We start from the raw sequence: 18505 nt of genomic DNA on the forward strand, positions 1-18505 counted from the left end.
TGTCTGCAGGAAGCTCCTTGCAGGACCTGTGGACTGTATCATATTGCACTTAACACAAAGACTTCTGGTCCTGAAAGTGGCCCTTGGGCATTGATGTACTGTGACAATTAAATAATGACAGCAATAAAACTTGCCTATACAGTGGTGCGCATTTCATGCAAGCTGAGAAGGCACCATAAATAAAGCAGTTCTTCCACCTTGTGGTTACACAGACAACTACTGGCAGAGAGCTGAATACAAACACTGCAGCTAAACAGACCTAGCCCATGGCTATTGTTGCCCAGGACCCCTCCGGCAGACTGATGCTACAAATATGAACTAGCCTTGTTTTGCAAGATGAACATCCATGTGTGCACGTGTGCACTCACACACGAGTGTACAAACAATAGCATTGCAATGACCTCTGGCCATCCCAGCCTACAGGGTCTGTAAGACCAGGATCCCAACAGCTGGAAGGACTCCTTCATCCTCCCTGCTAAGGAAAGGCCTTTACTCAGTGCAACAGGCAATTCTTGACACACTGATAAAATGTACTGGTGTGGGAACAGGGCGTGAGCAAGTCACAGACGTGAAAAATGTGATTTCTTCAGTGAGAGGTTGTAGCTGGTTTCTGCAAGCAATGACTAGAACAAAAAGGAACCATTTAAAGGAAGACACAAATTCATCTATGTTGGTCTTCCCATTTCTACTCTCTGCCTCATTTTCTGCTTTTTACCTCTGGCTATTGAAGCAGTCATGTAGTCTTTGCTGCTTGCATCAGGGTACAATTCAGCACAATTAAGTCCAGCATCTGTAGTCAGCTGCTACAGAGCAAAGCTTGATTTGAAAAGCAGTAATTAAATGTCAGCTTTGCACTAATGCAATAGAGGTATATTGAGATATATAATTTTGCACTAAAGGCTGAAGATTTGCACTTTGTGAAACAGTGGAACACACTGGATAAAAAATTTCAGTGTCAGTAAGTGCATACTAATCTTTTTAATGGTCCTAAATTACTAAATTATTTCTGAAGCAGGATTAGCCTGGTTATATAAGAGAGACTGATTTGGTTGGAAGAAGAATAGCAAAACATGAAAAGAACAAGCTGTTTTAAATCTACGTCTGCCTCTCAGATGTTGCTGTTCTCTAAAGAGCAGTTTATTAATTACATGCTATCCTCCTCCTCTTCATCATCATCATCATTCCAGTTGTACCAGCTGGCACCACTCCACACACTGAGTTCTCTTGCAGTAGTAGGTGCTTCCAAAACAGTGCAAAAATCAGCCCTAGTGTATAAAATTCCATTTATGTCACACTCTCTGCAACTGGCTGCCAAAAGAGTTCCCCAGGATAAACTGTCAAGATCAGGGAGTCATAACAGGCCAAAATTTGACTCAGTGTCTCACATGGCTTTACTGTAATAATGCCCCAAGAACTGTATCTTCAGTTTCTTTTGCTCTTCACTTCTTCAGAGTGACACCTGATTATACAAAGGAGCTGAACTTGTCTCCTCTTCATGTATTTTTTTACTGTAGTTGGAATAACAGTTTCTTTTTTCACTGTAAGTTCCAAGGAAAGCTTACTTTCAGCAACCATTTTTTCTACCTAGAACTGAACTTCAGTGGCAAATTGCACTTGTACGACTGTACCCTCTTCACCCAAAATGTGAAGTTGTTCAGGCCCAGAATGGAGAAAATAGAGAGGCATGCAAAATCTAATGAGTTTTCATCTTCCCTAAGTAGACAACTCTATGTAATTACACATTTTCTACACAGTAGAGAACCAACTTATCTTATTGTCTAAAATTTTAAAAAAAAACCCAAAAAGCAGGAACACAAGAAGTCTAACAGGTGAGCCATGCAAATAACAGCTTATTAAATACTATTAAATATTTTTCTCTATTCTTATGTCACAGACAAACTTTACCAGCACAAAACGCATGTGTGACCCCAAATTCTGGCATCTCATTGCATGCTTCTACCATCAATCCTGTGATGTCTGCTGTGCTTCCCTATCTAGACTGTTCTGTTGGGGTCTCAGTTTGTAGACAGGCACAGGGCTGAGCACACCGACTTCATGTGACAACAGCTGGAGTTCATTGTTGGGTGTCCCTTTTTATAGGGGCTCCAAATTTCCCGCACTCACACACCTGACTGGCCGGGGTCTCAGCCCTGCCCAGCTCCCTGGCCCATGGTGTGTCTGAATTCAGGGCTGAATGGGATTGGTTGGGGTTCCCTGTTTGCATTCGAATCCATCCCACCATTGCTCACCTGGGGACTGGTCAGTTATGGCCAAATTTATCTGGGCAGCCTCAGGCCGGCTGCAGCTGTCACACCAGACTTCCACAGAACCACTGCTAGCTCTCCCTTTTCTACTCATCAGCTCTGATAAACCAGCACAGAGTCCACACTGCTATTTTACCTTAATCTTATTGAACCAATTCTGCAAGACAGCATGTCAGTTGGAAAGCAGCTGCTTTATCTCTAATTAGAAATGAGTGGATTAAAACCAGTAATTGGACGTTTTGAAATGAGCAATCCTGGACAAGAACTAAAATATTCTCACACCCATTGGCAGATGTCTTCAATAACTCACAGATGAAATGCATTGTTTCAGAAGCCTGGAGAAGGGTAAATATATAGTCCAACAATAAAAGAAAAAAAATTTACACAGGTATTAGGGCTGGCCTTTTAAATTAATCTCAGAAAAGTAGGGATTAAATAATCAGACAAAGCATACCTAAGTGCTCAGTAATTATCAGGGAGATTTTGTGGAAGCCATTACACATTTTATAAGAGTTTATACCCTGACTTCAATTGCTTTCTATTAGCACCTCTATATGCTTTACTCATTCGCTTGACTTCTGTTTACCTTCCCTTTCAGACCGCTGATAACTCCCCCTGTAGAGGCCTGGAAAACACACGGGACATTCATCAAGTGGTTCTGGGAAAGAAACACCTCAAACCATTGGCCACTGTGAGAGCGTTTCCCTTGCTGGTGTTGCTGGGTGACACAGTGACGTGTGGATGTCCCATGACTTCCTTGACACTGCAGCCCAAAGCTCCACACGTTCACCAATGTTTCATATTTTATTACATTTTTCTCGAGGTTCGGGATGCTGCAGATTCACACTGATCGGATCACCCCGGGATGCTGGACCTGGGTGTGTTACACACAGCCTCCGGCAGGCAGGGACTGTGGGACACTGACACCTGGAGCTGACATCAGACACCTAAAATACAGTATCTAGGCTGAAGTTGTCACCTTAGTTCCCTCTATAATCAATAGAGATAAATATCTCTGCGGGATGATTTATCTGATCTGAAAACTTGTGTGAGATAAGCAGAGTGATTTCTCCAGATACTAAGGTAAGCAGAGTATTTCTCCACTTGTATCTCCATCGACCGTAGAGAACTGCCTACACATGTCACTTTTAGATGGCCAAAGGCAGCTGAGGCATTGAGACAAAGCCACTCTTTATACTGTCTGACAAACATACTGTGTGGCGGGTGCAAGTAGGTTCTTATTGCAGAGCAAGGCCTACAAAATCCCACTACAAAAACACATAACCAGGAAACGAACTTTAAGTGTCTATTTATGTATGTGTACATACACTTTAAGTGTATATTTATGTCTTATTTATCTGTTGAATCTCTTAAACCAGCGCTACGCTTTCTGGTAGCTAAACCACGCTGTTCCTCGACAGAACCTGCCACAAGAGCCAGCCTCACACCACACCAAGATGGCGGGAGATGCAGGACTACAATTCCCAGCAAGCCACGCAAAGACTTGGAGGATATCCCTCTCTCTGGCCGCAAAGCACGATGGGAGTTGTAGGCGGAGGGCGGTGCGGTCAAGGCCCTGCGCATGCGCCGCGGTGGCGGCGGACGCGGCGCGTGGCAGGAAGCGGAAGGGGGCGGCCTCGCTCGGAACCTGACGTGTCCCTCCCTGCGCGCCGCCGCTCGCTGCTGCTCGGCCGGCGCCGCCATGGGCAGTGAGTACCGGGAACCCCCCGCTTTAGCGGCTCCCGCTGGGCTTTGCTTCTCCCCTCTGGCCGGGAATGCGCCGGCAGCTCATCCCGGGGAAGGAGCCGGCGCCGTGTGCCCCGTGCCGGGCGCTCCGCCCGGCCCCGCCAGGCTGGGGGTGCCGGGCGCGGTGTGGGGTGGCGGGGGCGGGATGTCACCTGGGACATGACCCTTCCAGGGACATTGTCAGAGAGAGTTTCACACTGTGTCTGCATCCCGGAGTGATCCGATCAGTGTGGATCTGCAGAACCTCGAGAAAAAGCTGCTTGGAAAACATCTTAGTCGATTGCTGTCTTACTGTAGATGCTGCAGAGACCTTTGATTCGCGTTAAATTGAGTATCGCGGTCCAATGTAACTTTTCAGACATAATCGTTTGAAATGAAGAAAATATCTTTTGTGGGCTGGTCTTAAAGCGTTACTAACTTGCCGCTGAAGCTGCAGCCTGCCATGAAAAGGTGGAAATGCACCAGTAATTTCAGTTCTGCACTGTTGTACTCTTCTTAGTTCAGATCAGTCCAAAATACGGGTACAGCCTTAGATTTGTCTTAGCAGATTGAGAATTAACTCTTCAAGTTCAGAACTCTCTGCTTATGGGAGAACTTGTGACTTTGAAATCTCTTCTTTATTACATGCTTATTTTAAAGCCAGACTTCTGATGTAAGGATGTGTCTTTTTGACTAGGAGGGGTTCATGGCATGAGATGTTCTATAACTTAAATTGATGCTTCTGAATTGCATGAGTAGGAACTATTAAGCTGTATGGCCCAAAAATGTTTAGGAATTCTTAAGCTGCATGGCTCAAAAGTAATATATATATATACAGTACCCAAGGCACTTTTTTTCTCTAATATCAGGCTGGGGAGAAACTACCATGAAGTAGAAGTTCAGGGGTATTGACAAAGTCATGTAAAGCAATGACAGAGGTTTTTTGGTGCTGTCAGCTACTCGGTAAAATGGGAAAACTCTTGCATTTAATACTGTTCCCAGTCCATACTGTACTTACAATGTGCTAGCTGAATCTCTGTGAATTAGAACAGATAAGAATTTAATAATACAAAACACACCTCCAACCAACCAACAAAAAATTCCCCAGAACTGGGACTTTTATTATATAAAGTTAATGTCCACATTCAATTCAGCTTGAGCTTTTTCCAGTGTTGGATGACTCTGTATGTTCACTTTGTCTTTTAACTTATTTCTATACAGTAAAATTTCTTGAAGTGATCAAGCCCTTCTGTGTTATATTGCCTGAAATTCAAAAGCCAGAACGGAAGGTAGGTTAATAAAATTTTCTTCCTAGGTTTGAATTTGTGTGATATAAAATGTTCAGAGTTGGCATTTGTGGGATTTGGTGTTTCTTCCTTGATGGTAGAATGGCAGTTTTAGGCACAGTTGCTTTCAGTGGATTGCATGTGTAGTGCATCTCATATGAAAGTGTTTGGGCAGATTTATGTCAAGCAGTGCATGGTGACATGTTGAAGGCAGTACAGACTGAAGTGTAAACTAGAGTAAGTTAAAGCAGCAACTTGAAAATCTTTGCTTCATAAGGTTTAATCTAAGATTATTTGCTGAGATAAGCTGCTCCCTATTACTGTTTTTTTTTCTCATCATAAGCTCTTACTCATGAAAATGTAAGACTCATTTCTGTGGAAGTACTAGTATTACCTTGCATTGACATAAGCTTGTTTATTTGGATTAAATTTTGAATAAAGCTTTGTAGCTTTCCTTGGTCTTATGTGGGATGAAAGGGATGAACAGTACGTTATTTTCTTTAGGGTGTTCTGCACTTTGTCCTTCCACAAAAAAATCAAGTGTACCGTATGAAAATTGGCTTGATGGACTAGGTCTTGTTATCTTGACAGCTTTATCTTTTTTTTTTTTGTTTATTCCCTTTAGATTCAGTTTAAAGAAAAGGTGCTATGGACAGCTATCACACTCTTCATCTTCTTAGTATGCTGCCAGGTATGTTTCCTTCCCTCTTCAAGGAAGAGCTGAAATGTTTAAAGCATGGTATGAGGTCTCTAATTTAATCTCTTGGTTGGAAATGCAGATTCCCTTGTTTGGCATTATGTCATCAGACTCTGCAGATCCTTTCTACTGGATGAGAGTGATTTTGGCGTCAAACAGAGGTATGGCCAGACTTTCAGGAAGGCATATTTTTTTAGCTTGAGTCAAAATGGTTTTGGACTTGGATTCTGTTACGTTGTAATGAATATAAAAACTGAAGTGGAGAGAGAAGAGCAATTTTTCTATATTATTTAAAGTCATAAACCAGTGTGGCATTGGGAAAGGCACAACTTTCTGGACAAAATTATGGTTTACTGTATGCAATCTGGTATATGTACAAAAATTGAGGGTTTTTTTTTTTAAACAGTTCCTAATTATCTGCATTGCTGCTGTTGCAGTCTCCAAGATTTGTGATTTGTGTTTCAAAATCATATTTCCTGAGTGCTGTGGTTTCTTGGGTTACATCTTTGAGTCTGTCACACAGCAGGTTGAAATGCATAGTAGTTTTTATAAATTTCAGTTTCTTGTAGAGGCTTTCTAATGCAGGTATGAAGGTTAAAATTCATGAGTTTACATAAATTTCTGTTTCCTGGGGAGGTTTTCTAATGCAGCTATGAATTAAGAATGATGACAGTTTCCTCAATTCACTTTCTCATTCTATATAATTCGAGCTAACAGTTTATATCATACTTTGTTTTGTGCAGAGTAAATCCATTCATGACAGCAAAGGTCTTTTTCAGTGAACACAGTATTTTTGAGGTTCTGAGGAGTACTACATATCAAACTGACTTCCAAAAAACTTGTAATCATTGATAACTTCTATGTTTATGGAGATTTGGAGTTTTAGATCTCTGTTGTGATGTAAAGGTTGATAAAAACTAACTTTGAACTTCCCTGTTTTTCCTGTGTCTGGCAGGAACATTGATGGAGCTGGGCATTTCACCCATTGTAACTTCAGGACTCATAATGCAGCTCTTGGCAGGTGCTAAGATAATTGAGGTTGGTGACACCCCAAAGGACAGAGCTCTTTTCAATGGAGCCCAGAAATGTGAGTAACAGCTCATGTTGAACACTGCTGGTTTAGAGTAGCTTGCCCTAACAGTGGAAGGTGTGAATTTACCATGGGACGAATGGTGCAGTTGGACCAGAGGGTTTCTGTCATGATGTGTGTCATGTCCTGCTGCAGATACCTGTATTTCATTGGTCTTTCACTGACAGCTCTCTGCCTTGTTGGCTGTTAAGCCTCTGAGAGGCGTGGAAAGGAGAAGTGTCAGTGCAATTGGCATTGCTGCTATAATCTCCCCAGATAAGTGAAGCAGTGTAGAGACTGTGGAGAGTCAACTTTTGAACTGTGATGGTCAGTGTTGTTAATCTGAGTATTTCATAGTCATTAAGATGTTGGTTGTAGCTGTTTATACCTTGCAGCTCCAGGCATGGGCCTTTCTCATCAATAAGGGGTCTCTGTGGTCAGTTGATGATGACTTCCAGAAAAAATTGTGTGTTTTGTAGCTGTTTGATGCTGTACACTATTTACTGATATGTGTACTGGAAAAAACCATAAATTTCTATAGTAATATCTTAACACCCTCAGAGTTTTTCAGTATCTAAAACAGCCTTTGGTAATCAAACCTACTTGCTCTTAAGTGCATTTGTTTCTGAGCTGTTTGTAATATTATTAATGTGTGAAAGTTCTATTTTCAGTACTGAATTTCTGACAACAAAGTTAACTTGCTCTTGAATTTAAACGTCCTCTGACTTAAACTTCCCAAATGTTGTGGTTTAACCCCATCTGGGAACTAAGTATCACACAGGAGTCTTGCTCACACTCTCTCCTGTGGGAAGGAGAGGAAAATTGGAAAAAATAAAACTCATGGGCTGAGATAAAAAGCAGTTCAATAACTGATACAAAGTACAATATAACAAAAGCAACAACTGTAACAAAAAGGAGAGAGAGAAGTAAAACCTCAGAGAAACAAGTGATGCACAATACAGTGCTCACCACCTGCTGGCGGATGCCCAGCCAGTTCCTGAGCGGTGATCCTGGCCAGTCCCCCCAGCTGCTATGCTGAGCCTGATGTTCCATGGTATGGAATATCCCTGTGGCCACTTAGGGTCATCCTAAGTCCTGGTCATGCTCCCTCCCAGCTTCTTGTAAACCTGCTGGCTGGCAGAGCAGGGGACACTGAGAAGTCCTTGACTTGGGGTATGCCCTGCTGAGCAATGACTAAAACAGCAGCACATCAGCCTGTTATCAGCATTATTCTCATGGAAAACCTAAACCACAGCACTCTACCAGCTACTACAAATAAAATTAATTCCATCTCAGCTGAAACCAAGATTCTTTACAAAGAAATTATTTCTATTTCTCTAATTACCTGCTGACATAAATATCCAGGACAAATACATACTTTTTCTTTTTATCCTGTAGTGTTTGGAATGATCATCACCATTGGACAGTCGATTGTGTATGTAATGACTGGAATGTATGGAGACCCATCTGAGATGGGTGCTGGCATCTGCTTGCTTATCACAATCCAGGTAATTTCTAGTCTTCTCTGCTTGTTTTTCCCCTGAAAAGATAAAAAAAAAATCAGCTTTATGGACAGGCTGTCCCTCATGCACAGAAAAAAAGGCCCAAGTGTACCTGCTTCTTCTTTTCTTAACAAAATGAAAAAGACATGGAGCTAATGCTGTATTTATTTTTTTTTTTCTGTAGCTTTTTGTTGCTGGTTTGATAGTTCTGCTCTTGGATGAGCTACTCCAGAAAGGATATGGTCTTGGTTCTGGTATCTCCCTCTTCATTGCTACCAATATTTGTGAGACCATTGTGTGGAAAGCATTCAGCCCCACCACAGTGAACACTGGGCGAGGTAATATGGCACAGTCTCTTTTCTTTACCAATAGCTTGTACAAAAGGGGAACATCTTTTTTTTTTTTCTTTTTTTTTAAAATTTTTTTTTTTTGCCCTGTTAACATAATGCCAAATGGTGTTGCTACCATCTTGGCTGTGCAGTGAATCTTGCTAATGCAGTAGGTGCTGCTGTGCAGAGTGCAAGCACAAAGACATTTTTTTCTCAATTTGTAGTATCTCACAATATATTTACTGAACTTGAATGTCTTATTTTCTTACAGTGCCTTCATTAAAAGTCAGCAGTAGTAGACTGCCATTGTATTATGGTTGCTGCCTAACCTACTGACCAAATATTAGCTGTTTCTTTCTGCTTCTTGCCTTTTCTTACACTTTGCCTTAAAGTCCTTATTCTCCAAACTCCACTGAAGATGATCCTGTTTGCTGCTGTATTGTAGAAAACAGAAGTGAGGTTATGCCATTTGCTTTAATCTGAACAATAACTTGTGTCTCAACCACAACTGACACTAGAAAGTCTGATGCTTCTCTCTAAGTTTACTTTTTTTTTGATCAGGAGGAGTAAAGAAAGAACTTGGTTCTTGTCATTGTTTCTAGAGACAATAAAGTTATCCTATGCTGGTTTATGATTTAATTTCTAGACCACTACAAAGGGATTTTAAAAAAAAAAAAATCATGGAAATAACATAGCTGATACGAAGGGTCACAGTATAAACACCTGAGATATGCTCAAGATGCAAAAGACTCAGAGAAATCCCCTTCTGAATCCTGTAGTTCAGAAGTATGCTTAATGGAACAAAACACTGAAGCTTAGGGATAATAACAGCTCAATTTTTTCTTTTCCTTTCCAAGGCATGGAATTTGAGGGAGCCATCATTGCTCTGTTCCATCTTCTGGCTACTCGCACGGACAAAGTCCGAGCTCTTCGTGAGGCCTTTTACCGTCAGAATCTTCCCAACCTGATGAATCTGATTGCCACCATCTTTGTCTTTGCAATTGTCATTTACTTCCAGGTCAGTTGGAATAATGAGGGTTGTAAAACGATATGGAAGTAGGTTTGAAATTTGCCTCCTTCTACAAGAAATGATATATTCACAAGGCTCATTTTCGTACCTGCAACTTCTTGGTGTTCATTATACGCTGCCTTCTCTTAATCAGTTTCCACACTTATTGTAGTCACACAGAAGACTTGAGACTTACTTTGGTCTCTGAAAAAAGGAACAAAAAAAACCAAATAAAAATACCCCAGATGCATGTGTACACGCCTAACCCAAATGCTATTGCTTTTTACTGAGGAATACTTGGAAGATTTTAGGCCTGTGTGTCTCTTACTGTTTGTTGCTGAAGAATATAGGAAATTTTAATGTTTCTTTTCCCGGATGCTTTGTTCAGTCTTCTTGAAACTTCAGATTTCTCTGATGTCTAAATCTTTCATCCCTTCTTGTGTTGTGTGGGTGTTGTGTTTAGACAGCCATGCAGGTTTGCAGACCCTTTGCAGAAGGGTTCTCATGGAGAGGAGAGCCCTCTAGGCAGAGTACTTGTAATTGCACAAAATGATTGCAGGTTTCTTCTGTTGCTGTCAAGGCCTTGCACTTGCAGTTTATGATCTCTGGTATGGGCTCACGTCCAGATGTAATGGGAGACTTTCTTCTGAAAACTTTTCAGGGCTTCAGAGTGGATCTTCCTATCAAATCTGCTCGCTACCGAGGCCAGTACAACACCTACCCTATCAAGTTGTTCTATACTTCCAACATTCCCATTATTCTCCAGTCTGCCCTGGTGTCAAACTTGTATGTCATCTCCCAGATGCTTTCTGCCCGCTTCAGTGGTAACTTGCTGGTCAGCCTGCTGGGCACCTGGTCTGTGAGTATTCCTTCTCATCTTGCATACGTCTCTACAAGGGCACCACTGAAATGTGGGGTTGGAGAGATGGTCTCTGAATATTAAGACACACTTTGATAGATGGTCATACACACTGAAACTCCTAAATCAGTAATTTTTTTGAATTAATGATAGCATATGAGGCTTGCTGTGATGAATGTAAATGTGTGTGCTGCTGCAGTAGTAATGATGCAGAGTGACACAAAGGTGATACAAACTTTTCTAAGACTTGGCTTAATGGCCTAAAAGTAGTGAGAAGATTGGTGACTGACTGCTTGCTTCCTTCTTCCAGGACACATCATCTGGAGGCCCTGCTCGTGCTTATCCAGTTGGTGGACTCTGTTATTACCTGTCACCTCCAGAGTCCTTTTCTTCAGTGCTGGAAGACCCTGTACATGCAGTTGTTTATATTGTATTTATGTTGGGCTCCTGTGCTTTCTTCTCTAAGACATGGATTGAAGTCTCTGGCTCCTCTGCCAAAGATGTAAGTTTAAAATGACAAATTGTCATTATAAGCTCCTATGATGAAAACAGATGGGCTGTTGTAAGAATAAGACTGACTTTCTTCTGAAAAGCTGTTCTGCTGGTAATCCTGTTGGTAATATTCATTGTTTATGTAAACAAGGACTGTGTCTTTTCTTAATTGGGAAAGACAGAATGGGGGTCATTTTTTCCTGTTTTCTTTACTGCTTTTTCAAAATACCATTAAAACTTAAATTGCTTTCATTGGAATTAGGATATTTAGAACACAGACACGTGATCAGTGTGAGAGCAGGAAAGGTAACAGGAGAGGTAGAAACTCTTTCAGTGCCACATGACAGGTGCACTGTGTACAGGGCAATTGCCACTTAAAAACTTTTGCAGGTAAAGCTCAGCCAGCCATTCCTGGCACAGAGTTCTGAGCTACCTTTGTGGGAAAATTAACTAGAGCTTGTTATTTTTCACTTGAGAGCACTGACAGTGGAGAGTATAGTGCAGTGCATTAATGTACCTGAGGCTAGCTTCTCAAAAATTCCATTTGCTACAGGATATTTAACATTTAGGAACTAGATCATCCTGAAATTGGAGTCGGAAAACAAAATGGAAAATAGCTGTCATTGTGGTATATTTGTATTGTGTGGTTTTGGGTAGAAGGTGAAGTTTGGCAGCCATATGGAATGGTTTTAATCCATTATTTAACAAATAAGTAATTGCACAGTTACTGTAACAGTGTGAGCACTCTCTTGTTTTGGACTTGCATCTTGCTGTTTCTCAGGCATGCAGGGGAGCACTCACAGCCATGTACAATCAGGTTTTTATTTCAGAGTAAACCAACAGACAGTTTTTAACACTTTAGTACTTCTTCCTGACTCTAAGTAAAATTATTTTAAGTTCATGCAAAAAAGGTCAGAAATGAAAGTTGATAAATCATTACTTAAATGTTCACTGTGTTGTCAAAAACTGGCAGCTTACTCATCAGAAGGTGTGTTTTCTCAGTGCATGGAGTAAGTGATGAGCACCTTTATGTTCCCCTGCTAGAGTTTGTTACCCACAGTTGTTAGTAAAGTGTTTACAGGGCTCTGCTGTAACCCTGTGCAACTGCAGAAATCCAGTTTAAGAATAATGTTCCAAGAAGGGATTCTTAAGTCTAGTTTCTAGCTCCACAAAGAAATAGTTGACTCAACTGAATGCAGGAAAGTGAAATGGAATTAACACTTCAAGGAATGGTTTTGCAACATCTATGAAACCCTCATCAGGACAAGGGTAGATGGCAAAACATGGATTGAATTAGGTGTATGAGAGCCTACCAATATCCAAATTTTCCTTTCCTCAGTAGGACTAGAACTATCCAGAAAGCTTTGTATAATTGACAGGTAGAAAAGTGCCTGTGACTGTAATTTATCTGAAGTTAAAATACTGGATATTTTTAACTCAGATGAATAATGTAAAACACAGTCCAAAACCTTAAACAATACAAAAAGCACCCAACCTCACCATCATTTACTGAAATGTCTTGCTTCTGTTTGCCCACAGTACTACATTCCATGGCCTTGGTAAATGACACTAAAGTTACTTGCTCCATTTCTTGATTCAATGCAGGTTGCCAAGCAGTTGAAAGAACAGCAAATGGTAATGCGAGGCCACAGAGAAACTTCAATGGTACATGAACTCAACAGGTGAGCTACACATTCACTGGCTGTTCATGCAAAGTGTTATGGGCAAACACATGGCAAAGTTTGCTTTGACTTCCATTTTCTAGATCCTAGAACACAGATATTTCAGCTTTGATGTTGCATGCATGAGACATAGAACATTATCTCATTAATGCGAGACTTGTACAGTACAGCTTATTTTTGCCTTGCATTTAAAGAATTTGCCTTAAATTCTGGACCTTTTATTTTCCTACTTTTTCATTCACACATTCTTCTCAGGGTATCTAATAGTTTCAGTGTACTTTACTACTTCAAACTGACTCAGAAGTATTTTCCTACTGTAATTTTTTTGTGTATTATTAGCCTTGAGTACTGTTTTCATGCAGACCTTACTTCCAAAACAAGTAGTTACTTAAATCTCCTAGGTGCAGAGGTGGGGTTGAATGTGTTCAGGTTTTCAGGTTTAAGGGTAGGACCTATGTACCCTTTGTGTTACAGAAATGTTATTGTACCTTTGGATTTCAGTCATCTACACACAATTTGAAGAGCCAGTAGCCATAAGTTTAATATTTGTGAATAATTACATGGTAGACTGTAATACCTTCTCCTCTTAGTGCAGCATTTTTTTCTTCTCCAGTCAGGTTGAGCATTTTATTTCCTTAACCCAGTGTATAGGCACTATTGCATGTTCCTTACCTTTGATTGCAGACCCACAAGAGAAGAGAGCATTCTGCCATTGACTTTTTTGTTATTATCCTGAGCAAACTCTAATGGCCCCTTTTCTGTTCTCATTTCATATTTTACAGGTACATCCCTACAGCTGCTGCCTTTGGTGGGCTCTGTATCGGTGCCCTCTCTGTGCTGGCAGACTTCCTTGGGGCAATTGGCTCTGGAACTGGAATTCTGCTCGCTGTCACCATCATTTATCAGTACTTTGAAATTTTTGTAAAGGAACAGAGTGAAGTTGGCAGTATGGGAGCTCTTCTTTTCTAAACCTAGCTTCTCATGGACCCAGGAAAGAGAGGAAGGACATTCTCAAAGTGTAGCCAGTCTGGGGAAAAAAAAGTATCATAAACTTGATAGTGTCATTCTACAGAAACACATATTTTAATAATGTTTCCAAAGCACATTCCCTTATGTTCAAACTTTTCTAGCATACTGTTTGCATTTTATAAATTGATGAGGAAGATGTGCAAAAAAATTTTTTAAGAAAATTGTTTTTTAATTATGTGTTAGGAGAGTCAGCTTTCTGACTTGGATTTAGTTCAATGACTCCTGAAATTTTTTTGAGCCCCTTTTACGTTTAGAAACCTGAAGCCTTTACAGGTTTTAATTAATGTTTGTTAAATGAATATTCGGAAGGGATTTTTTTTTCCATTTAACTTGTTTTTGCAGCTCCTTTGCAGTAATGGTGAGAAAAACCTCTCTATCATCTATCTGAAGTTCCATAATTACGGTTGTAAGCACAAACGGTGTTTCATGTGTTCAGGGGTTTTTTTCAGTGTGGCAGATTTGAAAGGCAGTTGTTTCTTTTTACTAAATGGTATCTCTAATTCCAGATGTTTTGTCTTGTAATTACTACACTAGACCTTGTCAGATGTTGAGTATTGGCTTGAGACTGTTTTCATGTTTCTATGTAAGAAAGGAATGTGTCCCTTCCCACCACCTCTCCTCTGCAAGCAGAAAACTCAGGTAAATCCAGATTCTGCCAGAACCTGTGCCTAAGAGTTGCTACTTTGAAACTTGGTTAGACTTTGTAAAGCCTTGTGATTAGTCTTTATTGCCATTAGTGGCTGCACTTCTAGTTCTGATGCTGGCTGGAAGGAATGAGTGTTATGGCTGCTTAGATGCAAATCTGCTTGTGCTCTTAGCTAGAGTGAAGTTTCTCTCCCTGATAATGAATTCTGGTCTCGTAGCAATCAGGATGTTATCTGATTACTCATATCTAGTGAATTTTGAGTCTCATTACCACAAAAGAGTGGAAAGAATGGATGTTACTTGTCTGTTTCTGTAGATCTAGATACGAGACCCTTGTCAGATAACTCCACTAAGTGGCTTATGTAGAAGGCTTTTCCATCCTATAAGCTCATGGATTTGAGTGGTACATAGGAAAATACTCTTACAAAAGTGTTTGGGTTCCTTTTTTGAAGATCACACCTTCAAATTGAAGAGTTTACAGTTAAGGCTGTAATGGACCAGCATAAAAATTTTGCATTTTAATTTAGGTTATCAGTACTGATCAGGTGCCTAGGACCAAATGCAAATATTTGTGTATGAGTCTTGTAAATACACTTTTCCTCAATCAGTATTGGACAACATGGAAACCAGAACGAGGAGTTGTAATGCTGGAACTTTTCTTTACACTGCATCAGCATGCCTTCTGTGTGTTCTTGCATGTTGGGCAGAAAGTATGTGAGTCACAGTTCCTGCTGGAGTGTTGGGACTCTGTTACACACCCAAGGAGCACAGATGATACCCAGAAACCCTTGTTACTGCCCTGAGCTCAGGTACCAAACACGTGGGAAATCTGCAATGTGGAATGAGATGCACCTATCAATGAAAGTCAAATTCCTGGGGTGAGGATCACGATTGGAAAAGGAATGAAAGAATTGGGATGAAGTATCCATGAAATGATCACTGTCAGCCATTCACTATGATGTCACAGTACATTCAGTCATTTTTCTGGTTTTCATAAAGTACTAGTGCACCGCAGCACAACTGTGATGTGAAATGGGGACAGTTACAAAGTAGCATTAAAAGGAGAGGGAAAGGGTTCTGATACAAATCTGCTTTGGGGATTTTATTTTTCTTTTGGTTGTTTTTCCTGGAAGCCCAATACTAACTTTGTTTTGATATGAAAGACTCCACTTCTGTGCATGCTGCTCTGGCTGGGCTGGAGCTGTACTTGTATTTTTGGTCATATCTGTTTGAACTGGTTGCAGTTTAGACCAATTGCTCTTCAGTGTCTAAGCAGCACTTGTTCTGTGCATCTGTATTATTATGGTCTAGTGGTAAATCTTTGTTATCAAACAGCTGTGTCCTCAAAGCAGGACTTGCTGGCCACACAGTGGATGTTCACAAAAAGAAATAATGCCTAAAAAATCTGCTTTATAATAAAATAAAATACATCTTTGGAGCTAGTGCTTGGCTTTTGGTGCTTGGATGCTGTTACAATTCTAACACTTGTAGAATAAGGTTACCTACCTATGAGACTGAGAAAGTGGTACCCTCAAAACACCTGATCAGAGTGTCAGTGTGAAATAAAGGCAATTTGTAGGTACTCCCAGGCCTCTCAGTAGCGGGTTGCCAAAATAACTGAACCTTGACCATTCCTTTGAGCTTTTCTGAGTTGCAATTCTAAAGGTGCTGCACAAGTAAATAGAGGGTGAGTGGGGTAATGATGCATCAGTATAACGAAAACTTTCCATGGGAGATACAGTGCCAGTCTTTTTGTAGTGTGATAATTGAGATAACAAAACTCAAAGCTGATGATATTCCCAATATTGTTTTGTCCTTCGAGTTTTTAAACTTAGAGTAAGGAAAAATTTTGCCTTCCTCCTGAACAACAATATCCCAGTACTTGAAAGAAAATTTACTTAAAATACTGGATCCTGGATCCAGGAAGTTCAGCCACAGTTTTGGTTATGCTTGAAGTCACTCTAAACTGCAGCCTGAATTCTCCCTTGCTGTTTTATTTTTCACCAGGAAACTTGCACTGATGACTGTGGTTGCTATGGGAATATTATGTCATCACACATGATCACAGAAATAACTGAGGTCCCCATATCTGTGATGAGTTATGTGCAAGAAAGCTGGATGAGAAGCAACACCAGAGCAACATCTGACATCTTTCTGCTGAGGGTGTTTTGTGCAAAATTCTTTTCATCTCCTTTTCTTCTGCACTGCAGGTTTCATGTGAAAGTTTCCTTAGATTTAAGTGCTGGGTACTTGATTTTTGTCCCTTTTGTCATTATTCATGAAGCCTTAAAAATAATATGGTTTATTCTAGTTCACTTATTCCTAGGGCCTATTTCCATGACATTTTGTGTTGTAATAAATCAGCTGGGACTCAGTTTCATGCAGGAAAAGCCAAATCTTTATTGCATAGATAATATTTTATAGGATTATCAGAAGGCACCGTGTTGAATTTAACTGGTCAGCAATACAGTGAAACTCAATTCATTGGTTGAGAAAGGCTACTGTACATGTCTATCAAATCTTTTTCTAGATATGTATACATATTTTCTTCACTGAGTCTCAGGGGACAGATCTATTGTTTATGCAGGTGCAGATTTGTTTTTTTCCCCAAGAATAGGTTGTGATGCAAATGAATTCTCATTCCCAAGGTTGTTTCACATGGGAACCTGGCTAACTGCACTTAGAAGTGACAGGCCAGCTTGGCAATTCAGCAGAGCAAGGCCTGATTTCATAAGGCCTTTCTTTTATAACATCTTTTACCTGTCTGCAACAATTTTGAGATGGCAAACAAATGGACTTTTTTTCCCTAATTTCTCAAACATTTTGTTGTTGGGTTTTTATATTTAAAAATAAATTCCTTTAGGCTGCAGCTATGAAGGTTATTGCTTTACTCTAAACGTTTCATGACTGTTCTCCCTTGACTTTTTCTGGGGATAACCCTGTCCCATACTGTGAAACAGACTGATTTGTGGAACAGGCTTCTCAGCCAGCTTGTGGTAAAGGAGGAAGCCGAACAGCCCAGGAAATGCTTTTCCTAAGTGCTCTCTCTTGCGAGGAATAACAAGGAATAACAAGCTTTAGGTGGTCCCCGGATCCCAGGGTTGCTCCCGAGGTGCTGCCGGGTGCTGAGTGCCTGCTCCAGCCCTTGCCACAGCCCGGCTGCCTTCCTGCAGCTCCGTGCGGGCTGCAGGCTTGCTGCTCACTGGAGAAGGGGCTCTGGGCAGGGAGGGACCCTGGTGACATCCCTGCTGTACCCGGTCTGCGCCTTGCCTGTCCTGCACCTCCCTTTCCCCGCCGCTTCTCTCCAGGCTTCTGCCGTGGCCCCCCAGCCTTCGGCGGCCTCCTGCCCCTGAAGGTGGGGCTGAGCCAGGGCGGAGAGCGAGCAGCTGCTGGGCCAGCGGCTCCGAACGGCTCCAAAAGGCTCCGAATGGCTCCAAAAGGCTCCGAATGGCTCCAAAAGGCTCCGAACGGCTCCGAATGGCTCCAAAAGGCTCCGAACGGTTCAGAACGGCTCCAAAAGGCTCCGAAGGTCTCCTCAGCCCCGCCGAGCCTCCCAGAACTCCGAGGCCGGCCCGGGAGCTCTGCCCGCCGGGTGGCAATGTTACCCTGCGAGTCAAACACGGCAGTCGGGATCAGGGAAAGGCGGATCAAATCTCTTCCCGATGCACACATCCTTCCTTTTCCTTCGCTACCCTGCCGATGGGCATCGTACAATGTAAAAAGTTCGGAGCAGAGTGTGCCAATATTTATTTGTGCTTCCTGCGGCCGCGGCCGGGATTGGGGTTGTTTTAAGATGGATCGCTGAAAAGAATCTTTTCGAGCATTTCTAATGTTTATGATGTTTTCTAATATATTTCAAGCATGCTGGGTGCCAAGGGGCAGTTCCCATCTTCTGCCACTTAAGCCTAGACTGAGCC

General features: G+C 41.3%; 1 protein-coding gene across 1 annotated transcript; it reads left to right on the forward strand.

Moving 5' to 3' along the window:
- The first annotated feature begins 3014 nt into the window (after positions 1 to 3014).
- On the forward strand, positions 3015 to 16030 carry SEC61A1 (SEC61 translocon subunit alpha 1). The gene is made up of 13 exons (XM_023935341.2): positions 3015 to 3347; positions 3644 to 3973; positions 5211 to 5278; positions 5901 to 5966; positions 6055 to 6133; positions 6928 to 7059; positions 8440 to 8549; positions 8728 to 8881; positions 9730 to 9890; positions 10543 to 10740; positions 11051 to 11242; positions 12838 to 12914; positions 13697 to 16030. Exons 2-13 carry the CDS (start codon positions 3847 to 3849, stop codon positions 13881 to 13883), a joined length of 1551 nt encoding a protein of 516 aa, XP_023791109.2. The 5' UTR covers positions 3015 to 3347; positions 3644 to 3846; the 3' UTR covers positions 13884 to 16030.
- The last annotated feature ends 2475 nt before the right edge of the window (positions 16031 to 18505 follow it).

This window comes from Cyanistes caeruleus, chromosome 11, assembly GCF_971803275.1.
Source record: "Cyanistes caeruleus chromosome 11, bCyaCae1.hap1.1, whole genome shotgun sequence".
NCBI lineage: Eukaryota > Metazoa > Chordata > Aves > Passeriformes > Paridae > Cyanistes > Cyanistes caeruleus.